Source organism: Peromyscus maniculatus, chromosome 1 (genome assembly GCF_049852395.1).
Source record: "Peromyscus maniculatus bairdii isolate BWxNUB_F1_BW_parent chromosome 1, HU_Pman_BW_mat_3.1, whole genome shotgun sequence".
Classification (NCBI taxonomy): Eukaryota; Metazoa; Chordata; class Mammalia; order Rodentia; family Cricetidae; genus Peromyscus; species Peromyscus maniculatus.
In genome coordinates, this window is record NC_134852.1 from 53279773 (window position 1) to 53304123 (window position 24351).

General features: G+C 52.6%; 2 protein-coding genes across 4 annotated transcripts in view; one reads left to right on the forward strand and one right to left on the reverse strand.

Annotated features, from left to right (window-relative positions):
- Nucleotides 1–7315: 7315 nt before the first annotated feature.
- Ppp1r14a (protein phosphatase 1 regulatory inhibitor subunit 14A) lies at nucleotides 7316–11271 on the reverse strand. Of its 2 annotated transcripts, XM_076577932.1 has the most exons (4): nucleotides 10959–11219; nucleotides 9050–9130; nucleotides 8515–8547; nucleotides 7316–7520 (listed from the first exon to the last, which is right to left on the reverse strand). In XM_076577932.1, the coding sequence occupies exons 1-4, from the start codon at nucleotides 11157–11159 to the stop codon at nucleotides 7392–7394; spliced, it is 444 nt and encodes a 147-aa protein (XP_076434047.1). In that variant the 5' UTR covers nucleotides 11160–11219; the 3' UTR covers nucleotides 7316–7391. The 2 variants fall into 2 exon arrangements, with proteins under 2 accessions (XP_076434047.1, XP_076434048.1); XM_076577933.1 differs by lacking the exon at nucleotides 8515–8547 and having other exon boundaries at nucleotides 7316–7539; nucleotides 9046–9130; nucleotides 10959–11271.
- Nucleotides 11272–16880: 5609 nt separating this feature from the next.
- Nucleotides 16881–24351, forward strand: part of Spint2 (serine peptidase inhibitor, Kunitz type 2) — a 28379-nt gene continuing 20908 nt past the window's right edge. Inside the window, exon 1 of one of the 2 annotated variants that reach the window (XM_016000558.3) lies at nucleotides 16881–17322. In XM_016000558.3, the coding sequence (XP_015856044.1) occupies nucleotides 17217–17322 (106 nt within the window). In that variant the 5' untranslated portion in view covers nucleotides 16881–17216. The remainder of the gene's footprint in view (nucleotides 17323–24351) is intronic. The other variant, XM_006981998.4, reaches the window with a different exon arrangement.

Sequence of the window (24351 nt, forward strand, 5' to 3'; positions counted from 1 at the left end):
TCTGTGGGCACCAGACACACAGAAGGTACACACACACACACACACACACACACACACACACACACACACGAAAGCAAACACTAATACAGAGAAAATAAAATAAATGTATCTAAAACTAAATCTTAAAAAATGAAAGGTACTGTAAGTGAACAAAAAGTGAGACAAGTTTGAGATGAACAATGACCCACGCGGATGGTGGGAGGTCTTGTAGGCCACTGTGAAGAAAGCAGATTGTAGCCAGGCGGTGGTGGCACACACCTTTAATCCCAGCACTCAGGAGGCAGAGGCAGGTGGATCTCTGTGGGTTCAAGGTCAGTCTGGTCTACAAAGCTAGTCCAGGACAGACTCCAAAGCTACAGAGAAACCCTGTCTCAAAAAACAAAAAACAAAAATAAATAAATAAATAAATAAAAGAAAAGAAAAGAAAGCAGATTGTGTTCCAAGCCAGAGTTACCCTCCCAGCTCTTAGAGCACACTACACTCGTCGGCAAATCCCCTCATCCCAAACTCAGACAACAGTTAACCAGGGTCTCCATCCATCCTGTGGGTTCTGGGAACAGAAGTTGGGGGCCTCAGGACTGGCTTGCCATCTTGCCAGTCTTACTTTTTGAAAAAATACATATTTAATCAACTTTGTGTGCATGTGTGAATGCCTACTCAGCACCCCGCCCCAGTTCATGGTGCTCGTGTGGGGGTCAGAGGACAACTTACTGGAGGAAGTTCTCTCCTGCCATGTGAGCCCCAGAAACAGAACTCAGGTCACCAGGCTTGGTGGCAAAGGCTTTTACTCACTGAGTCATCTCACTGGCCACACTTTTTACTTTCTATTTGATATAGGTCTTACTAAGTTGACCAGGCTGGTCTTGAACTCACGCTGTAGCCTAAGCAGGCTTTGAGTTCATTATTCAGCTCTTGTGCCTGCTACAATTACAGGTCTGTGCTACCCGGCCCAGCTAATACCTTTTCTTCTGAATGTTTATCATACCTGTTATATTACACACACACACACACACACACACACACACACACACACACACACACACAATCTTTTAGTTTGCTCTCTGCCTCCACTCATTAGAATGCTGGTTCTCAGGTAGTTCATACCTTTAATCCCAGCACTCAGAAAGCAAAGGTAAGTAGATCTCTGAGTTCAAGGCCAGCCTGATCTACAGAGAAAGTGCCAAGACAGCCAGGGCTATACAGAGAAGCCTTGAATCAAAAAACTAAAACAAACAAATAAAAAACAAACCGAACAAACAAAAAACCACTGGTTCTCCTAAGGGTCTGTCATCCTATTCATAGCTGTGTCCTCACTGAATGAATGAATACGATTCCCAGTTAGTTCCCTGCTCCACTGTCCCTCCCCTGTGCCTCCCTGAGGCGCACCAAACCCGGCACCCGGCAGGCAGAAGTAAGGTGGCCAGCTGTGCTCGGCCACACCCCTGGAGCAACCTGAGTTGGCCAGGTTGGGGGCTGCTCTGTTAGGGATGTCATCCAGTGGAGAGTCCCGGGCAGAGAAAAGGGAAGGTTAATAGGCAGCTCTCGGGATGCTGAGGCAGGAGCAGCGGAATTCAGGACCTGCTTTGGCTGTATAGCAGGTGGAACGGCCCCCTGGTGGGGAGCAGAATATGAACAGGCATATTTACTTACCCCAGAGGGTGATGCGATACCCCTAAGGAGCTCCTGACCCAGCTGCCTGAAAGTGCTTCTGTGTTTCTGGATGACCTGTGTGTGGACAGTTTTGAGGCCTGTCCCCCTGATCGTGATCCCTGGGCAAGGTCCCTGTGTTCTGGTCTCTTTCATCCTTGATGCCTGTCAATCATAGCTGGAGGGATCAATGCCATGTTATTGTCGATGTTATCATTATTTATGTTTTTTGAGACATGGTTTCTCTGTGTAGCCCTGGCTGTCCTGGAACTCACGCTGTAGATCGGCTGGCCTCGAACTCAGGGATCTACCTGCCTCTGCTCCTCATTCTTTCTGAGTGCTAGGCGTAAAGGTGTTCTAAACCCTTATTCAATCAGGAATAGAAATGACTGGCCACCAGAGGGCACTGTGGCTCAGCCTTTGTCCGGCAGAGTGTTCTTGTGTGCTGGCATGGAGAAGACACATCCCAAATCTTTGGGCCAGCCAGGGAGACACAGATGAAGTTCTGAACCTCCAGCCCTACCCTGGGCCTGAGTACCGAGTCTACTCCCCACCCCGGCTGGCATCATCGGCTCCTGTGAGCTAGGTGCGGCAGTGATCAGCAGAGGTCGTCTTGCACCTGTAAACTCCAGTGCTTGGGAGGTGGAGATTCGGAGCAGGAGTTCAAGATCGTCCTGATAATATGGTGGCGTGCTCAGGAAGACACTTGAGTGAGTGTGTAAAGTCCTGAGTGAATGTGTGTTGTTGGACATAGACACAACCACATCGACCCGTGGGAGTGGCCAAGTCTTTTGCCCAAGGCTGAGGCTCTGAGTGATGGCAAAACCTTCCTTTGCTCCAAGTGCCAGTGTTGACCGTGTGCAAAACTCGCAAGTGCAGCCTGAGACAGCCGGCCACAGAGACCTCCCACTGACTCAGGCTAACCCATGTTATCACATGAGAAAGTGCTGAAGTTCCAAGTTGTTGAGTAGTGACCCCCGTGAAGCTTCCAACGGCCCGCCTGGCCCCAGCTTTCCTGCCTGTGTCCATGTGTCTGTCCTTTCTTCATCCCCTCACTGCCTGTCAGGTCGAGTCCCTGCCAGGCCGTGGCTGCTGGGCTGTTACACTGCCCGCTCTGCAGAATGGACAGGGTTTGTGGGGGGGGGGGGCAATAAAGCAACACGTCTTTGGGGTGACAAAGGACTTGGTTTGTCAGGCTCTGGCCATACCTCAGTCTGGCCTTAAACTTGATATCTTGTCCCAGCCTCCAGAGTTCCAGGACTGACCCACACCTAGCTTTGGAATATATATAGTTTTGAAACTAGCTCCCACAACCAGGCAAGCGGCTGCATGTCAGTAATTCCTGCACTCAAGGGGTGGATACAGGAGAATTGGGAGTTCAGAGTCGTCCTCTGCTAAATAGGAAGTTTGAGGGCAGCCTGGGCAACATGGGACCCAGACAAGAAAGAATGATAGGTGGGTGGGTGGAAAGAGGAGGGAGGGCCCAGACAGCCAGGAGATTTCACGTCGGCACAGGCTGCAGTTAGGAAAGTATGGCCACTAGGGGGCACTGGTAGCAAGCAACTTCTAACTGGCGCTGTGGGAGACGGGACCGCAATGACTCTCAAGACAATTAACTCATGGGTAGTTTGGTGGCATACTAAACTTGTGGAAGAAAGTAATCAGGTTAATTCTAACAACAGATATTCCATGCAGTCGTGACAGGAGGATCTGGGATTCCAGCAAGCATGGTGGCAGGTCCTATGGAGCAAGAAGCCATGGTGTGTGGATGACGTCGGTAAAGGGCCAAGTGACCAGAGCAGAGTAGGGGGCAAAAAAAAAAAAAAAAAAAGACTTTTTTTTCCTAGACAGGGTTTCTCTGTGTAGCCCTGGCTGTTCTGGAACTCTCTCTGTAGACCAGGCTGGCCTCGAACTCACAGAGATCCGCCTGTCTCTGCCTCCTGAGTGCTGGAATTAAAGGGGTGCGCCACCACAGCCTGGCGGGGGGGGGGGGGGGGAACCTTTAAAAGTATTTTTTAAATATTTATTTGAGGGCTGGAAATCTGGTTCAGACATTAAGAGGACTGGCTGCTCTTCCAGAGGACCCAGGTTCCATTTCCAGCACCCACAGTGGAGCTCACAACCATCTGCAACTCCAGGTCCAGGGGCTCTGACCCCCTCTCCTGAGGTCCTTGGGCACCAGGCACACACGTGGTGCACAGACATACATGCAGGCAAACCAGTCATGCATCTAAATAAAAATGTTTTCAAAGGCAGATCACAAGATTGGGGACAAGGCAAAGAAAGAGAGACTGACTCCTGGGGAAACTGCCAAAAATTGGCTTTCTGAAAAATATTTATTTGGGAGAGGGCGAATGTGGAGGTCAGAGGACACCCTACAGACATGTGGGTCCGAGGATGGGACTTGGGTTGTCAGACTCGTTGGCAAACGTCCCTGAAGCCGACTCCCCAGCTGCAGAAGTGGATTTGGACCAAAGCTGGGGTGAGACAAGTTTGGAGGAAAGAGGAAGAGAGAACAGGGTGGGTGGAGATGGTGAGCAAAAGCACCTTCTTCTACCCTGAGAAGCAGGCAGACCGTGTGTGTGTGTGTGTCGGGGGGGGGGGGGGGGGGTTGTCACGGCAGGCTTGTGCCACAGTGAGAGGATGGTGAACTAGGTCAATTGGTCAACCTCAGGGGCATCACGCCACAGGACATGTGACGCAGCGTCCCAGGGAGCACTTTCCTGGTTGGGGTGATTGGCCCACCATGACAGGATTCATGTTCACACATCTTATCCCTTCTGAAAACCTCCCAGCCCTCGGGAATTGGTACCGTTTTAATCATCTTTATTACAGATGCAGGCGTAGAGACTCTGTGATGTCACGGGACTTAAGACCACACAGCCAAGACATAGTATGGATGGCATCTGAACTTGGGCATAAGTTTTTGGTTTGTTATAGTGCTGGGGTTAGAATCCAACACCCGACGTGTGGCCGACAAGCGGCCATCTCCCAGATCATCCTCACTCTACACCTCCTTTTAAAGACTTTACCCACTGTGTGTGTTTTGCCTGGATGTGTGGTACCTGGTGCTCTCACAGGCCAGAAAATGGCATCACATCCCCTGGATCTGTTGCTGGTTATAAGCTGCCATGTGGGTGCTGGGATTGAACCCGGGTCCTCTGGAAGAGCAGCTGGTCACTTAGCTGCTGAGCCATCTCTCCAGTGTACGCCCCCCCCCCCCTTTGAGACAAAGTCTCACTGTGTAGCCCTAGCTAGCCTGGAACTCCCTATGTAGACCAGGATGGCCTCAAATTCTTGCATGCTGTGCACACAGAGGAGCACAGAGGGACAGCTTGTATTGGTTCTTTTCTCCCATCACGTGGGGCCCAGGGACTGAATTCAAGTCCTCAGGCCGAGCAGCAAAAGGGCCTTTACCCGCTGAGCCGTCTTGGCGGTCCTTTTGACTTTACTTATTTGACGAAGGGCCGGGCTACAGAACCCAGCCTGTGACTCAGTCCTACCTCTGCCTCAGTACTAGGACAGCAGAGCACTATCATCTGCTTAAGCTTTTATTTTGTTTTTGAAACGGGGTTTCTCTGTGAAGCCCCCTAGCTGTCCTGGATCTGGCTCTGCAGACCAGGCTGGCCTCGAACTCACAGAGATCACCTGCCTCTGCCTCCCGAGTGCTGGGATCGAAGCCCAGAAGCCCAGTGCCACCACCACCTGGCCGTGTGACTTTTAGCACACAGTGCTGGTGACCTGGGGCTTCTCTGTGAGGTTCTTGTTTTCTATAGGAAACAGATCCAACGCTGAGGACACCCAGGGCCTGAACCTGGGGCTTGTCACCTCCACAACCATGAGGAACCAAAAGCAGGTTCTGTGAAAGGGAAGTAGAGAGTGCAGCAGCTCACGCAGTGCTCTGGGACAGCAGTCCAGGTGGTGGGAGCCACACGAGGTCCCCATCCCCCACTCGATCCTTCCCATTGAGGACGGCTAGGCCAGCAGCAGGGCCGGACAGCCAGGATGTCCCAGATGTTAACCAATCTTTGCTTGCTGGTCCGTGGCTCAGATCCCTGGGGTGGAGACCTGATCCTGGAGAGGCAGCTGGGTGGCATGTGGGGTGGGCAATCTCACTAGAGAGATGGGGGAGACGTTTTCCTAGACATCCCAACTTTGAGACCAGGGCCTCAGCAGTGGCAGCCACTCCATCTCATTACCCACTTCCGAGACCCTCCAGGACACCCTCTAACTCAGGGGGAAGGCATCCATAATCCCTGAGCGTGGACTTCCCTGCCTAGCTCCAGCGACACTGTCATCCTGATCAGTACTGGCGTTACCCCGACAGGAACCACTCTGCTTCCAAGTTCAGTCTGCAGCTATGGTTGAGACAGCCTGTGGAAGTTGTTGCCTTGATGCTGCTTCTTCCAGGAAGCCCTCAGAGATTCTTTTCTTTCTTTTGGCATAGCTGAGAATGAAACTGGAATCTTGTTTGTGCTAAGTAGGGGCTCTACCACTGAGCCACACCCCCAGGTCCTCACTGGGGGGTTCTAGGCAGGGGCTCTGCCACTGAGCCACACCCCAGATCCTCTCACTGGGAGATTCTAGGCAGGGGCTCTACCACTGAGCCACACCCCCAGCCCCTCACTGGGGGATTCTAGGCAGGGGCTCTACCACTGAACCACACCCTAGCCACTCACTGGGGGATTCTAGGCAGTGGCTCCACCACTGAGCCACACCCCAGCCCTCACTGGGGGATTCTAGGCAGGGGCTCTACCCCTGAGCCACACCCCAGCCCCTCACTGGGTAATTCTAGGCAGGGGCTCTACCACTGAGCCACACCCCCAGTCCCTCACTGGGGGATTCTAGGCAGGGGCTCTACCACTGAGCCACATCCAGGCCCCTCACTGGGGGATTCTAGGCAGGGGCTCTACCACTGAACCACACCCCAGCCCCTCACTGGGGGATTCTAGGCAGGGGCTCCACCACTGAGCCACACCCCAGCCCCTCATTGGGGGATTCTAGGCAGGGGCTCTACCACTGAGCCATACCCCAGCCCCTCACTGGGGGATTCTAGGCAGGGGCTCCACCACTGAGCCACACCCCAGCCCTCACTGGGGGATTCTAGGCAGGGGCTCTACCACTGAGCCACACCCCAGCCCTCACTGGGGGATTCTAGGCAAGCCCTCCATTATCCTATTGTTCTGCTTCTCCACCCAAGGGCCAGTGGCCCCTCCCACCCACAGTACCGTCGTGCATATCTTACTCTCTCCCTCTCTGGCCACTCAGGTTCTTCTCTCCCACTTTAATGTCATTTACTGCTGGTCTGTGGCTTCAACTCCAACAACCACACCAAGCACATTCTCCATGGAGTGGACTAATGGTCTCATCACTGTGTGATGCCCTATGGGGAGATGAAGGGGGTCATGGGGCCGTCAGCATCTCCACATCTCCTGTGGCCCAGGAACCTTTCCCGGCGTTCCCCATAGGAGCTGGGACTGCTTCCATCTGGGGGGAGGTGGGAACAGGATGTGAGTCTCCGGGACGCCTCGGGGTCAGCAGGGTATGTTCTCAGGCTCTGAGGCCAGGAGGAACGCTTCTCCATCTGTCAGGGCCAGCTGTGGCTTGGGGACCAAGGGCAGGGGCTGCAGAAGGCCAGCAGCAGGGAGAGGAAAAGCCAGACACCGGAGGCAGTTAACAGAACCATTAAATACAACTTAGAGACAATCTGGGCGCTGGGGCTGGAATACAGAGATGGGCAGCGGTCAGGGTGGGGCGGTGTGGGCCCGGTCCTGGCGGGGGCTCAGGCTGGGGTCATCTGAGCAACTGGAGTGTGGGAAGCCCGGCTGCTTGTGCAGGCCCCGAAGCTTGGCCAGCAGCTCCTGGACGAAGTCCTGAGGACAGAGTGGGGTTCTGAGAACGGAGCAGGAGACAGGCCTCCCACCCCATGCCAGCACCTCATCAGGCACAGCTTTTTCAAGGAGCTGGAGCCAAGCAGGGAGGAGAGGGAGATGAAGGGGGGATGGGGGCAGATAGAGAGATTGTGGGGAGCTGCAATTACTGCCTGGGCCAGTGATGGCATCTGAGGCAGGAGAACTGCTATGAGTTTACATGCTGAGACCCATGGAAAGAGGGCTCAGTGGTTAAGAGTACTTGTTGCTCTTCCAGAGGACCCCAGTTCAGTTCCCAGCACCCACATAGCAGCTCACAACTGTCTGTAACTCAGCTCCAGGGGATCCAACACCCTCTTCTGGTCTCCATGGGCACCAGACATGCATGTGGTGGAATACGGACATACATGAAGGCAAAACACATATACACATAAAACGAAATAAAAATAGAGAGAGATGGAGGGACCACCTAAGACTCAGACCTGAGAGAATTATGGACAGACACAGGCTCAGAGAGAAGATGTTTCTCATGCTAAGAAACAGTCCCCAGAGACCAGGTCTGAGCCAGCTCCAGGCAGACTGACAGGCAGTGACGTCTGTCCCTCAGGCGGCTGAGGGCAGAGGGGAGAACCATGAATATTTTCCCTTTTTAAGCAGGGAAGGAAGTGGGAGGGTTGCATGGCCCAACTCCAGAACCTGCAGGGTGGGAGGCCCCCAAGAGGTAGACAGGGAGCCCCAGGGGACAGAGATGGAGAGAGGGTGAGCCCCCCAGTCAACCAGGACAGCCAGACGGGGCAGGCACCATATGGGCAGAAACAGGAGCCGCTTGGGGGAGGGGCTCTGAGGCAGCTGCCCGTGGAGCGGGTGGCAGATGGGAGGTGGGAGGAGACAACGGCGACAAAGAACAGGACAGAGATGGGCCCCTGGAGTTCCCTAGGCCTGCCTCCACCTCCCCCCTAAAGGTAAGGGGACCAATCCCGGAAGGGCAGAGACTCACCTCCGTGGGGTTCGTGCAGGACTCCAAGAGTCCCTGGGGAGGGGGATGACAAAAAAAAAAAAAAAAAAGCAGTAAGTGACTGACACCTATTCCCTGAGAGGCCCTCCCCTTCCGCAAGGGAGCAAGACAAAAGACTGTCAAAACTGCCCATGTGGCTGCAAACCCGAGCACAGACCCGGGACAGAGGCGGGGCTGAACCACCACATCAGAAGGCCAGAAAGCCAATCCTCCCCCGAGAGGTCAGAGGGGAAGGACATGGCAGCTGGGCAGTCTGGGTTTGGCTCCTAGCTCTAGCCAAGACGAGCTGTGTGACCCTGGACAAATAATCCAACCTCTCTGGGCCTCATTTTCCTTACGGTGGTAAATGTGTCTAGTTTATGGTGTTTTGCAGAGGATTTAATGTCTGGCATAGGAAGTATTTAATAAACATGTCACCTTGGGCTGTTCTGTTTAGGGCCCTGCAAAATGTTGGGCTGGGGCGGGGGGGGGGGGGGGGGGGGGAGGGGGGGAGACTTTCTCCTTTCTCCCCACCTACCTGGATTTTCCGGCTTCTCTCGTCTTCACTATCCAATTCCAACAGCTCATCAATGTTGACCTCATCGGGCATGTCCGACTCCTAAGGCCGGGGAGAAGGGGCTGGTCAGAGCCCATGCTCCCCCTGTCCCCCCCCCTCCGCAGCCTTTTGTCCGGGGCTCTGGAGGCACTCCATCACCCCCGGGCCCAGCTGGCTGGGCCCGCAGCAGTAGTGTGGCAGGCAGGGACGGCACCACTGAGGCGGACATCTGGGGGGTGGGGGGTGGGGCGGGGTGACAGATGGATGGAAGGGCCCCGGTACCAGCCTGATGCCTGAACCCTTGGCTCGGCACCGGGGGCCTTGGGACTGGCACGGGGCTCTCTCCTTGGCTGCGGTTCCTACTCGGCCAAGCAGGCCCGGTCGAGTCTTGGAATGTCAGATTCTGGGATTCGGGTTGGCTTCTGCCCTTTCAAGGGAAAGTCTTACTTAGCAATGAGTGTGGGGGAGGGGAGCCTGCTGGGGCGGGCCCCTTCCCCTGGGGACCAGAAGGGCCTCTGGGCTTAGGGCCAGCCAGGCCTCCCTGGGCCACACTGCAGGCTGCTGGGTCAGCGAAGTGACCACCTAGGCTCCGTATGGTGGGCTGGGGACGAAAATGGTCTCCGAGGGAAGGCTAGAGTTCATGGCACTGTGGTACAAAAGGTATCTGGTGATGATGGGGACAAGACCCAGCTGTCCTGGGCCGGATCCCTGGGCCTCCAGTCCTGCTGCCCAGCTGGAGAGCGAAGGTGCTGTCCTGTGTGTGGGGGAGACCTTGAGTGACTATGGGCCTCCCGAAGGTGACCTGAGAGAGTGTATCTAGTGTGGCTGCTGCTCAGGTGTGGCTGTCTCAGCTTGGACATGGTTAGCCGTAGGGACCATCTTTATCTATTTATTTATTGTATTTTTTTTTTAAAGTCAGGGTCTTGGTATCTTTACTGGCCTGGAACTCATTATGTAGCCTAAGGCTGGCCTTGAACTCACAAAGATCCACCTACTTCTTCGTCTAAAAAGGTGTGCACCACCATGCCAGGCGTGTTTTGAATTTTTTGGACAGGGTCTCTCCTTATCCAGGGTTGGCCTTGAACTCCTAACTCTTCACCTCCCAAGTGCTGAGATCACAGGCCTTAGCCGCCATGCCCAGCGTGGTTCCTAAAGGTCTTGATTCCTGAGGCACCATTAGCAGCTCCGGTTGTAACTATAATTTCCACAGATGTGTGTGCCTACAGGGCTGAGACATCTGTCCTGGGGTTTGTAGGCTTCTTATTGTTGACAGCAGATAATGTATGGTCCAAGGTAACCTGATCGCCCGGTGTCCCAGGATAGCTGTTGGAGCTTGGCGCTCTGTACAGCTGTAACTCTCCTCTCTGCGTTGCGGGTGACCGTGTTGTGTGCGTGTTACTGTGTCCAGGTCAGGCCACGCTGCCCCTGAAGTTTGTGTGCGGCTCCCTCCTAGTACTGTGCCTCCCTGAGTGGCTGTGACTTCCGTCATCTGTGAATACTGTTGCTTCCTCCGCCGAGAGTCTCTGCTGTCCTATCTGCCTTCTCAGCCATGTCTATGTTTGGCTTAAGGACATCCCCTCTCCCTATCCGCTCTCTCAATATGTTGGCTCTGGCACCCCAATTCTTTCTCATCTCCCCTACAGGATCACCCCTGGATTTTCCCCGGTGTTTGCACGCACACACGTCTGGGGGACCTGGGTGCATGTCTCTGTGTGTCCACAGGCTGGATGCCCCTAGCACAGAGACCTCAGGGCATGTGTCCTCCTAGCTAAGGTCGCTGCCGGTGCACCAGTGAGCATGTACCAGGGTCACCGAGGTCGCAGGGTCTCCGCTCGAGGGCCAGTGTCTCAGGCCACCTCCGTCCCCCAGCCCCGGCCCCTCTGGGTCTCACCCTGCCGCGGTACAGCTCCTCCAAGCGTCCGTCGATCCACTTCTCCACGTCCAGCCGCCGCTGCAGCTCCCGCCGGTCGTACTTGACGGTGACTCGCGCGTGCCGCTTCTGCAGCCCACCGGGGCTGCCCCCCGGGCCGCGGGCCCGCGACGGGGACTGAAGCTTGCTTAGCACGCGCTTGCCCAGCCGCTGCGCTGCCATCGCGCCGCCGCCCGCCGTCCCCACTTGAGTGCTGCCTCGCGCTCGGGGCTCTTACGGGCCGGGGCGGGGCCGCCGGGGGCGGGGGCTCGCGCTCTGGGACCCGCCCCGCTCCGGCCGCGGGGCCTCAGTTTCCCTTCCTGCAGAGGCTAGCAGGCTAATGTGCAGGCTTCAAGCCAGGGTCCTGCGGGATGCAGATGGGGCCGGGGGGGGGGTGCGGGCGGGACACTCAGTTCAGAGCGCTCGGGGTGCACATCCCGGGGCGGGGTCCCGGGACACGCTCTGGGGTCGGCCCTGTGCGCCCTCTGGCGGCAGCGAGGGGTGCTACAGGGGCGCCCGGGCTTCGTCGTAAGGGTTCCCCTGCAGCTTCTCTTGATGAGAGCCCAAGTTTTAAGACAGAGTCTCAATTAGCCACGTCTGGCCCTGAACTCCTAAACCTCCTGCCTCTGCCTCCTAAGTGCTTCGATTTCAGACTTAAGCCGCCACACCCAACTCCTTTTCTCTTTTTGATTCTTAGAAGCTGATCAGAGGTGGACCCTGGGACCTCAGGAAAGTTAATCAAATGCTCCGTCTCCGAGCTGGGCCTCACCCTTGAGCTACCATTTAGTTTACCTCACTCATTTCATTTACCCATCTATCCATTCATTTATGTGTCACTTGCTCCAGCACAAGGTATTCACTGAGTAGTGTCAGCCGCCTGTAACCCTTGGCGCTTAGGGGGTGGAGGCAGGAGATTCAGGAATTCACGGTGAGCATGGGTTACATAGTAAGCTTCCGAGTTCCAGGACAGTCTGAGCTGCAGACCTGCCTTAAAGCAAACAGAGCCTGGAAGGGTGAGATGGACCCATTGGTAAGGGGCTTTGTGCTATGCCTAAGGACCTGAGTCTGTCTCAACTCCTGTAACTTATCCTCAGACCACTACAGGTGCCACCATGTGAGCATGTACCAGGGTCACCGAGGTCGCAGGGTCTCTGCTCCAGGGCCAGTGTCTCAGGCCACCTCCGTCCCCCAGCCCCGGCCCCTTTGGGTCTCACCCTGCCGCGGTACAGCTCCTGCAAGCGTCCATACACACACACACACACACACACACACACACACACACACACACACACACACTAATGAATGAATACATACATACATACATACATACATAAATACATACATACATACATATATACATACATAACATTTTCAGGCATGATGAATCCCAGCACTTGAGGTGGGGTGGCAAAGAGTACTTGAACAGCTGAGGCAAGGGGATAGATGAAAGTTCAAGGTAAGCCTAGGCTACATAGTGAGAATTCTCTTAAAAAAAAGGGGTGGGGGGTGGGGGGGATGGAGAGATGGCTCAGCAGTTAAGAGCATTGGCTACTCTTGCAGAGGACTTGGATTCAGTCCCCAGCACCCACATGGCAGTTCACAACCACCTGTAACTCCAGTTCCAGGGGATCTGACGCCCTCTTCTGACCTCCAAGGGCTCCTGCAAAACAGATACTGGGGGGGGGGGCGGCACACACACAACAAATACTTTTAAAAATTAATATTATCAAGTGCCTGCTCTACCAGGCACTGTACCAGCACAAGTGGCAAACAGTATAGGAGGAGATCTACCCAGAGCTCACGCTGGGGGGCAGTAAGTACAGTGGGTCTACAGTTCATTATACGACCGGGAGAAATGGAGTGGGTAGGAATGTTACCAGGGGTGACAAGGGGAGACCTTGGCTTTGCAAGTCTTCTCACCCGGGTCAGAAGCAGCAAGAACCTTACCTCCTGTATTGTTGAAATACTGGGTGAGCTCAAGGCCTCATACACGCTGAGCAGGCGGGCGTTCTGTCCCTGAGCTCATTCTGCACAACAGCACTTCCTCAAGTTGTGCATGATTTACTCACTCGCTTTATTGTCTGCTTCTCAAGCAGGGCTGTAGCAAAGGTAGGGAGTTCAAGTCATGCACCTTGGGTACAGGCAAAAGGGCACACGCTGGGCTGAGGAGTAAAGTGCCCCTCTGCAAGGTGAGGCCCTGAGTTTGGCCCCCTAACACCCACATAGACAGCCTGGCACAGGGGCTGGGAGGATGGTTCAGTGGTTAAAGGCACTGGCTGCTCTTGCAGAGGACCCAGGTCCTGTTTCCAGCACCCACATGGTAGCTCACAGCCACCTGGAATGCCACTTCTAAGGGATCTGACATCTTCTGACCTACGAGGGCACCAGGCACACGCATGGTACACATATATGCACTCAGGCAAATGCTCATACACATAAAAATAAATAAATCTTTTTCTCTTTTTTCAAGACAGGATTTCTCCATGTAGCTCTGACTGTGCTGGAACTCACTATGTAGACCAGACTGACCTTGAACTCACAGAGTTGCCTCTGCCTCCCAAGTCCTAGAATTAAATGTGTGTGCCATCACCTCTTGAGATATGATTTCACTCTGTAACCCTGGCTGGCCTGGAACTTGCTGTGTAGACCAGGTGGTCTCAAATTTACAGAGATCTATCTGTCTCTGCCTCCTGAGTGCTGGGGTTGAAAGAGGACACTGCTGTGCCCAGCTTTTTCTTTTCTTTTCTTTTCTTTTTTTGAGACTCCATTATATTGCCCGGACTGTTCAGGTATGTAGCCCAGGCTGTCCACCACTCTTCATGATATTTCTGCCTCAGCCTTTCTATTAGCAGGGATTAGAGGCCTGGGCCACTGAGCCCACCCGAGGAGTATTCCAGCAGTGTCACTCCACGCATCAACCATCGAGGGAGCATTTCTTTATGTGACTTCCGACCAAGCCAGGATCTGTTCACTCTTGTACATTCCCTGCATCTTCAGCAAGACCTGACTCCCAATGTGTGCTGAGCAAGTACCTGCTTCAGTGGTCCAGTGAATGAATGTGTGCTTTCTCCCCAACCACGCCTTCCAGCCATTTGGTGATGTTTACAGGCACAACTAGACCCTGGTGGGAAGTTCTGAGAACTTCAAGGCAAGACAAAGAAGAAGGCAGGCATAAAACTCTCTTAGATGCTTAAGGGAGACACTGTATTGATAACTCACATTTCCTGTTCTGAGCCGAGAAACAACAGAATGGCCGCAGTGGCCCTGGCTCCCACAATACCCAGATATCTAATCAAGAGATTTTCTGTGACATGGGTGAGGTGGCGTGTTGTTGGTTGGTTTTTACTCTTTTGGAGAGCCTGACACCCAGATCCCTAATAAATCACACAGAGAGGCTTATCCTTAATTATACATGCCTGACCTTGGCTTGGCTTGTTTCTTGCCAGTTTTTCTTACCTTAATCCGTCTGTCTTTTGCCTCTGGGCAATTTTCTATTCCTGTATACCTTTCTTTGTTTCTTACTCCATGTCTGGCTGTGTAGCTGGGTGGCTGGCCCCTGGAGTCCTCCTCCTCTGGCTCCTAGATCGCTTCTCTCACAGATTTCTCTATTAATTCTTTTTGCCTGCCAGCCTCGCCTATTCCTTTCTCCTGCCTTGCTATTGGCCGTTCAGTTCTTTATCAGACCATCAGGTGTCTTAGACAGGCAAAGTATCACAGACTCACAGAGTTAAACAAATGTAACATAAACAAAAGTAACACACCTTAAAATAATATTCTACAACAGTAGCACGTGCCTTTAATCCCTGTACTCTGGAGGCAGAGGCAGGCAGATCTCTGTGCTTTCAAGACCAGCCTGGTCTACAGAGTGAGATCCAGGACAGCCTCGGCTTCACAGAGAGACTGTCTGCAAACAAGGAGCCAAGGACTGGGGTTTGGTTCCCAGAATCGATATGGTAACTCAAAACCACCTGTAACTCTAGTTACAGGGGACTTAATGCCCTCTTCTGGTCTCTATGAGCACCAGGCACACACATGTGGTATGGTGGCACTCATACATATATGAAGGCAAAACACTCAGCCAATAAAATAATCTCTAAAAAGGAGACCTATCCGCTGCTCCTGCTCCTGCAGTATTTGCTCCTTGGCTTTTCTTTTCCTTCAGTTATGGAGATGACTTCTCACTAATCCCTTCCTCCACTGCCAATTCCAAGGCCCTCTTGATTTAGACCAACCCACCCCCAATGCACTGTCCAGTTTTCAGGGTTTTCTTTTCTTTCCTTTCTCTTTTGCTTGGCAGGGTTTCATGCAGCACAGGTCGGTCTGAGTTTTCTATGCTGAGAATGAACTTGAACTCCTCCTGGTCCTGGTCCTCCAGCTCCTGAGTGCTGGGATTGCAGACATGTGCCACTAAGGTTGGTTTTATGTAGCGCTGGGGATCAAACTCAGGACTTCCCGCATGCTTGGTGAGCACCCTACCAACTGAGCTGCACCCCACACCGGGTGGCTTTGTTTCCCTTTGTTTTTGAGGGACAGGGGTTGTTGCTTGTTGCTGGGGTTGGCTTTGGACTATCCCAGTCCTGTTTCTACCACCGCTGCTGGGAATACAGATGTGTGCAACGAAGCCAGCCTTGTTTACAATAACAAGAACACTTATTTTTCTTAAATACATTTATTTTTATTTGTGAGTCTATATGTATGTGGGATAAGTGCCATGGCTAAAGTGTGGAGGTCAGAGGACAACTTTGGGAAGTCAGTTCCACCATGTATGCATCAGGTTTGGCGGCAGGTGCTGGCCCAAGAGCATCATTTTCTCTTTCCTTTCTTTCTTTCCTCCTTCCTTCTTTCCTTCCTTCCTCCCTCCCTCCCTCCTTCCTTCCTTTCTTTCTTTCTCTCTTTCTTTCGTGTGTGTGTGTGTGTGTGTGTGTGTGTGTATGTGTGTGTTTTGAGACAGGGTTTCTCTGTGTAACAATCCTGGCTGTCCTAGATCTAGAGACCAGGCTGGCCTCGAACTCACGGAGATCCACCTGCCTCTGCCTCCACCTGCCTCTGCCTCCCGAGTGCTGGGATCAAAGGCGTGCGCCACCACCTCCTGGCTAACAGAACTATTTCAGTGATAATGTAATCATCTTAATTATCTTGGTAGTGGTCTTCTACTCCTGTCAGCCCTGTTCCATTCATCCGGTTTATATGGACCCTCTTCCCAGAAGCCCCCCTTGGTTCTGTGGTTTCTGTCCCCACCCCTCTTCAGGTCTGTTCATCCTGAGGTTCTGATCTTTGCCCTAAGACCTCTCTATAACTGTATTTATCTTCCTGTACAGGGTCCAGGGAAACCTGCTGTTTTCGGGACGTGCCACCTTTTTCCTGGCAGTTCCCTGCCCGGCTGGCTGTGGCGCTGAATAGGGAACCTGTGTGGGAGGGCTCCTACCATGCTCTGGTTTTCATTGTCCCAACCCTTGCTCACTCAACCCTAGGATTTCCCCATCGCATTCCTGATCCCTCTTCCCTCTGCTTCCGCATCACTACTCCGGGCTGCACCTGTCTGACGACACACAGGCCAGTCTGGCGTGGTCACTTCTGAGTCCGGGACATTTATTTGGTCATGGCTCAATGCGCGTTGCATTTAGGCAGAATAAAGCAAGGGGGGCAGAAAGCCTCAGTCTTCCCGGAAGTGTGCGTCTCTTGCCCTAGGCTCAGCGCAAGAGCGAAGGCACGATGGCGTCGCGGCCAAAACCCACAAGCAAGGGTGAGAGCGCGCCGCAGGACCCCTCCCGCCAGGGCCGGTGGGGCGGGGCCAACGCCAACCACGCCTCCTTCCCAAGAGCCAGGGGCGGCCCCAGGTGGAGGTGGGAGAGCGGCGTCTCAGGTGCCCGCCCTCCGCGCCTGCGCCGTGCCCGCCCCGCCCCGCCAGGTGCGCTCCACCCCCAGCCCGGCCGCCACCTTCCCTAACTTCCCAGCGTCCGCCATTCGCAGTCCCGCCCCTCGGACGGTACGGGTTGTGGAGTCCCGAGTCGGGGGAGCGTCGCCGCCGAGTGTCGCCTGGCGTCCAGGGGCGAGCCGGGGACCGGCTAAGGCGTCGTACGCGCCAAGAGCCCGAAGAAGCGGCTTCCTGGGACCCGCTCCGGGCGCAGCCGCACCTGAGCTCGCGGGCCTCCCGTGCGCGCCCCTGGGCTTCCCGCACCTGCTCGAGCGTCCCCAACGGCCGGCGGCTCGAGGCCTGGCTCGCGGCGCGGGCGGCAGGTCATGGCGCAGCTGTGCGGGCCGCGGCGGGGCCGGGCGCTCCTCGCCCTCTTAGCTTCGCTGCTCCTCTCCGGGGCCGAGGCGGCCGGCGGAGACCTGGACGTCCACGGTGAGGGCCGGGCGGGGATCCAGGAGCAGGGGAGCGGGCGGAGGAGGCCGCAGCTGCCGGGGATCGCAGGCCCTTTGGGAGGGTGGAGGTGTGCGGGGGAGCCGGCCCTGCAGGTGGAGGGGTGGGAAGGCTGGGGGCACATCGGAGCGAACAGCGAGCGCGGAGGGTAAGGGTAATAAAGTGTCCCTTGGGAAGGGAGATGGGGGTATTGATCCAGGAAGGCGTGGCGCTGGTCTCTCCAGTGGCAGGAAGTGGGTGAGCTCAACGAAGCGGAAACTGCCAGGCCAAACAAAGCCCGGGGGAGCAGGGTGGGGGGAGCCAGGCCTCAGAAGGTGGGGATTTGTTTGGCTGACCTGTTGGCAGCTTTGAGTACAGGGAAGACGCTCCTGGGACACCTGTTGTTAGGATGTAGGGCAGCAGCCTTCCAAATGATCTCCAAAGGACGAAGCAGTGGCAGAAGAGAGGAACTTTGCCAAGGTGCCAGCCAGGGCAGGAGCACCTGGTATGAGAGTGTTGATATTGGCATTCAGCAGCTGGGGTTGGCTTCTTCAAGTGTTGTTAGTACTTTAACTACTTCAGACAAGCACTAGCCAGCTTTGGAAGGATCTCTTGAAAGAATTCATTGATTCAGCAAACTCGTTGAATGCCCGCTGAGTATTGGTGAGGACAGTGGATAGGAGTTGTCTCAGAAGAGACAGGTTCCTCCATTCACAGAGCTTGGATTCCAGTGGGAGAGACCCGCGAGCGAGCGAGTACTTGCCAAAGATTATATGACCAAGTGGCAACAACAGACGGGTGGGAACAGGGGCGCCTAGCCAGGAAGGTGTCTGAGGAGGGTGACATCTGAGTCCTAACAGGAAGAATGAGTTGGCAGCTGTAACAAGACCTTTGGACCAGTGTCCTATGGGAGTAGTGGAGGACAAAACCTTGGGTCCAGAGTAAACTTGGTTGTGATCAAGGGAAAGACAGTCCTCAAGGCTGGAACAGAAGTGAGGAAGGGGAAGAGGAGATGGGAGGAGCGGACAGCAGACAGCAGCCACATGGCCCAAGGCCTTCTGGTCAACCTATTGGATAAAAGAGAAAGTAGGAAGTGTGGCAGTCAGGCTGTTTTTGTGGTAGCTTCTGAGGAATGGTTTATTCCTCTGTCGAAAACTGGGGGGGAAAAGTTGGGAATGCCAAGGGCCAGTGAGGAGAGGCTCAGCTCTAGATCCAGAATCAGGAGAACGGGCTGTTGATCATTGTAGCATAAACCAGCCTCCAGCAGCCCGTAGGGCTTTTTCAGATGAAGACATTATTGTTGCCTTACACCTGTAGACAACATCTGGTTATGGTTTCTAAGCTTCTGCATGTCCTCTAATCCTGGAACCAACCTGATGTGGTGCTGCTGCTATAGACCTTTGGAAGGTTACACCATGGTAATTGATGAGGCCCTGTCCTGCTGAACAGACCTTTTCTGTTCACATTGGCCTGACCGCAGCAGCTGGCCAGACCTACTGACCTTTCTGAAGTACGGCTGTCTGGCAGGGTGAACTGCTGCCCTCACTTATCTCAAGTGCTGTTTGTTTGAAAGCTTCAACAGCGTGATCTGAGGCAGGAGGCAGTTTTGATTGTGTGTGTGGGGGGGGTCCTCTCTGTTTGCTTTTGTTTTTCTCAGCAAGCGAAATCATGTACTCAGGTGGGGTGTTTCTCTGGCACGCAGCTGCACAGTGCCAACAAAGGGAAGTGAAGGGACATGGATAGGCGTGATTATGAAAGGCTGTTCATGGGATTTTATCTACACCAGTGTCTGAGGGGCAGCGGAAAGGTAGTAGTAGGTAGAGCCAACAGGTTGTTAGAGTTGAGGTTCTGGAAGGAAAGACCTAGAAAACTAGAAAGAAGGAGCGATGAATGTAGGTGATGAAACTGCGGCTCTGAAGAAATTTAAATGTTAATGTTAGACTGAGAGGTGATGTGGAGGACAAGGTCGTTGGAGGACAGACTAAACAAGGCTCTTTTGTCTAACTGGAAGTGCCCCATAAGTCAGAGCAGCCTCAGGCAGTGAACCCCAGGTAAGGATTATGAAGAGAGGCGCTGGGTCAGCAGATGGCACAACCTTCTACTCTGATGATATTTTTTTGCCACAGAGGTATGGGGAGCGTGGAGGGAGAATGGTCTGGAAGCAGGGGTCTAGCTTCCGTTAGAGAAAGGTATCACAAAGGCTCAAGGTGGTAGAGAGAGATGACTCAGTGTCCTTGCAGAGGATCAGTTCAGTTCCCACTGACCACATGGTGGCTCACAAGCATTTATAACCTCAGATTCAAGGGATCTGATGCCCTCTTTTGATGTTCTCAGGCATCAGGTGTGCACATGGTGCATATATAGACATGCAAGCAGAACACTGATAAATATAAAATAAACTTTTAAAGTTAAATTTATTCTGTTTGTTTTCCAAATTAGGGTTTCTCTGTGTAGCCCTGGCTGTCCTGGAATTCACTCTATAGACCAGGCTGGCCTAGAACTCAGATCCACCTACCTCTGCCTCCCGGAGTGCTGGGATTAAAGTTATATGCCACCACAACCAACTAGCTTAAATTTTTTTAAAGATTCAGAAAAGAGACTGATAAAATGAGAGGGTGCAGAAGTTGGATGGAGGTAAGGACTGAGCAGGCTGTTGAGGGTTGTGTGTGGAGATCGGTGAATAGGTGTGGCTGATGGTCTGTGGTCTGACATTGTCAGTGTTGGTGGCTGAGGGCAGTGGGAATGGTGTGGCAGGTTCACTGGTTACTTAGGCAAGCAGGAGAAAGCTGATCCTGCACCTGGTGTTTCTAGCTAGCATTCAGGAACAATCTCAGTCTGCCATGGAGACAACAGGCCTTCACAACCCAAGATAACTGTATGATTTCCAAAGTTGGGAAATTTTAATGTTAATGTTTAATTTGGGGGCATTGCCTGAAAGTGTGAAGGTCTGATAGGACCTGAGCAAAATGCAGGCCTGTGTTTCCACATAGCGCCCCATGGGCCAAAGCCGAGAACCTCTGTGAACAGGACACTTCCAAGTCTAGTTGTTCCTTCCCTTTGGTTACCTACCTGCCCTGTATGTCGTGGGTGTGGCCTCATCTCGGGACTGGGCTCCCTTTAATAAAGGAAGTAGTTGGCACCTGACGGTTCTGGAGGGGCATGCTACTTCCTAAAAGACGAAAAGCCACTTTACCAAATGCTTTACTTTTTTAGGCCTTAGGTAATAATCCTGATATATAAAGGGCCCTGCGTTTTTTCTTTTGAGGGCTGAGGTTTAACTTATGGTCTCACCTATGCCAGACAAGCACTTTGTATGCTTTTACATTTCTGTTTGTTATTTAGAAGCAGTGTCTTATATGGCCTAGACTGGCTCACATGCATAGCTGAGATCACCTTGAACTGATTGCGCCGCCTCCGCTTTTCAAGTGTTGGGGTTATAAGTATATGTCACACCTGACTGCTTTTTTTTTTTTTTTTTTAATTTTGAGGCTGACTCCAAGTTGCCTGGATTGGCCTTGAACTCATTCTGTAGCCCAGGTGGGCCTTGCACTTGGAATCTTTTACCTCAGCCTCCTGAATAGCTGGGATTACAAGCTTGTGCCACCTACCTTGGCTGAAATAATATACCTTTGGTCATTATTACAAGGTCAGATCACATAGTTTTCCCAAGTTGGAAATTCCTTTAAGAGTCATCACTTAAGTTCAGTTCCTGCCGCCAGTAACTGTTAGCTGCACCTCAGGCATCAGCTGTTAATGGTTACTTGATCTGACTTCTTTGTTGATGGTTCTTGGGAATTTCCACTGGAGCTGAGCCCAGCAGCGTTCATTCCAGAGCCTCTGCTGACTTTCAAGCAAGCGTCAGTTTCCATTAGCCTCCTGGGTTAGTTATGGCTTCCAACACCTAAACTGCAAGGCATGCTTTCCACCAGTCCCAGAGCATGCCATTCGTCCCTGGCCCGTTCCTTTCCTTGATCACATGGGTGGCCATGACCTTGATGGTCAGCATAGCAGCTTAGGAGCCAAAGTGCATCTGGACTTGGTATCAGCGGGTCACATCAAAGAGGTGGTTGTCCTGGGCAAGGCTGTCTGAATACTTATTAATTTAGCCAACATATACTTACTAAGTGCCGACTAAATGCCAGGCCCCCGTGGAGCTTTCCAAATAGAACACTGAACAAAGCAGGTTAGGCAGACAACTGAGTTAGTGAGAGCTTGCTGGCCCCCAGCACACAGGTAAGAAGCCAGGTATGGCGCGTAGGCCTATGGTCCTAGCACTGGCGAGGCAGCCAGACTAGGTGACCTGTAGGTGCAGTGAGAGACCCTGTCTCAGAGTATAAGGTGGGGGCACTGGGAGTGGTGGTCTATGCTTTTAATCCCAGCACTGGGAGGCAGATTCAGATGGGTCTCCAAGCTCAAGGCCAGCCTGAGCTACATATGCAGCTACATATGTCGCTCAAGGCTACATAGTCTGAAAAAAAAGGCAATTAAGGAGCACATCTGCTTGAGCTCTGACTGCTACACACAAGTGTGATACACACACAGAAACTCATGTATATGCCACGGAGAGGAAAGAGATGACTTATTTCCATGCAAGTTTTTCCGTTGAAATGTGGAGGTCAAGCTATGGATGAAGGCAAAAGGTAGAATTCATAGTCCCGTTTTAGTGATGAATGTGGAGTAACGGTAGGAGTGTTGTTTGCGTTGGGCTAATCGTTTATAAAATAGAAACTTTTACATCTAAATATTTTATATTTAAAAGGTCAGATTGTTTATCCACAACACCAAAATTTTATGACCCTTGTAATTTAAGTTGGACTTGTCATTATAAATGTTCTTTTCTCACAACTACTCAGGGGTTATTTTAAAACTTCTGAATTACTTCTAATAATGGCACATTCCAGACACCGAGACCTAGGGGAGATGGGTATTAGTAGGTTTTGTACTGGAAAACTAACCAAAATAAGTGGCTTTATAGATCACCGTAAGGCAAGGAGCCGGGTGAGGTGGCACGTGCCTTTACTGCCAGCACTTAGGAGGCAGAGGCAGGTGACTCTCTCAGACCTGGAGGCCTGCTTGTTCTGCAGAGTGAGTTCTAGGCCAGCCAAGGTACACAGTGAGAAAAGGATGAGTATGAAGTATTTGTCAGCTTTAGAACTTCAGGATTAAAACGTCCTGGGAGACGGAGGCAAGTTTGAGACAAGCCCTGGGAACCCGGTGAGTCCCCTCTAAAACAAAACAGCACAAGGCCAGGCGTGATAGAGGCAGATCAGGAGGTCACAGAGGTTATCCTTGGCTACATGGAGTACCAGGCTAGCCTGACAGACATACTCAATAGACAAGTATGTTTTTAGCAAAACAGCCTGAGTTTCTTTCTTGTTCAGTATCTTTGCTCTCATGAAAACCAAGAGTCTCATCCCCAGGTGTGACGATGCAAGCCTGTGATCCCATCTCAGGAAACTGAGGCAGAAGGGTCAGGAGTTTGATTCCCTCCTCCTCTGATGTCCAGACAGTAGCTGAAGTCTGGGTTCCTTATTTCCCCAGTTCCCTCCCTCTCTGCCTCCTAACTCTTTATCTGCACTCCTGTACCAAAGTGTCATGGTGCAGACAAGGGAGCAGGCCACTGGAGACGTGCTGGTGTCACGTAAGAAATCCAGGGACATTTCAGTCCTGCCTTTCTCTGTCCCTGTCACTCCTCGCCTTTGCTGAATTCTAGTGAAATCCGCCTTCATAAAGTGTCTACTCCTTGTTGAAACCTTTTCTTCTCTCTCTCTCTCTCTTTTTTTTTTTTTTGGCCAAATAGCCGTAGTCCTGCCTTGGCCCCAGTGTTACAGAGCCGCACCACTGCACCTGGCTTATTTAAGCATTTATAGCTAAATCTTGGCACCTAAGTTCCCAGGACCGTATCAGGAGAACCTCTCTGTTGCTTTGCTTTTAGGCAGTGAATGGACAAGGCAGCAGGATGCATCTTAGGGGTCTATGAAGAGGAAGCTAGCTGGCTTTCTACTTCGTCAGGCTATCCTCAAGATGATGGCATGGGGCTGGGGGCAGCTCAGTTGGAAGCCCTGGCTTCCATCATTGTCAGTGCCTATAAACCAGCTCTGGCGGCTCTAGCCTGTAATTCCAGCACTCTGGGCAGTGGAGGTGGGGGAGCAAGAAAGAATTGGAGGTTATCCTCTGCTACATAGCAGTTGAGTTCAAGGCTAGCCTGCATTACACGAGACCTAGTCTCAAACCAAGGAATAAAAGATTAATGGTGTGTTCCACAGCCAGAAGCTAAGTCTGAAGAAAGGTCATGGGCCAGTGCTTGCAAATAAACTTGCCAAACACTTTCGTACTTTCTAGATCCAAAACCGATGTAAATCACACAGACAGGCTCTACTAGTTATATTATCATGTCCTCGTTATAAACCATAAAGGGAGTCAGGCCTTTGCTTTACCCTGAAAGTCACTAAAAACTGTGGGGCTGGCTTTCTGAGCTCACGTTTCACTGTGTCACCCATGCTGGCTTTGAACTAGTAAGGTGAAGCGATTCTTTAGCCTCAGCCTCCTCATTGCAATCTAGGCTCATGCCTCTGTGTCTGGCCAGTGAAACTAGAGAATGTGGGCTTGCTATACCAAAGAACACAAGGCTTTTTTGTCCAGGCCTAGTGGTACTACCAGGGAGACTGTGGCAGAAAAATCAAAAGCTTTAAAGCCTTGGCTACAGAGTAGCTTGAAGGCCAGTCTGGACAACTTCATGGGGCCCTTCCTCCAGATAGAAACCAGAAAGGGCTGCGGTGTGACTCGGTGGTAGAGGCCTGCATTCAGTCTCACTACTGTAGACTTAAACTTCTTCATTTTTATCTAGTTCATGTGCATGGGTGTTTTACCTGCATGCTGGTCTGTGTACTACATGTGTGCCCTTGAGGCCAGCAGGTGGTGTTGAATCCCCTGGAACTGAGTTACAGAAGATTGTGAGCCATCATGTGGATACTGAGACTCATACCTTGGTCCTAGGGAAAAGCAGCCAGTGCTTTTAACCACTGAGCCATC

Excerpts from the sequence above, each read along its gene's own strand:
- Ppp1r14a (XM_076577932.1), bottom strand. The coding sequence starts at position 11,159 with ATGGCAGCGCAGCGGCTGGGCAAGCGCGTGCTAAGCAAGCTTCAGTCC. Across the intron at positions 9,131-10,958 it reads AGGAGCTGTACCGCGGCAGG|GAGTCGGACATGCCCGATGA; the intron begins GTGAGACCCAGA and ends CCCCGGCCTTAG. Across the intron at positions 7,521-8,514 it reads CCTGCACGAACCCCACGGAG|GACTTCGTCCAGGAGCTGCT; the intron begins GTGAGTCTCTGC and ends CTCTGTCCTCAG.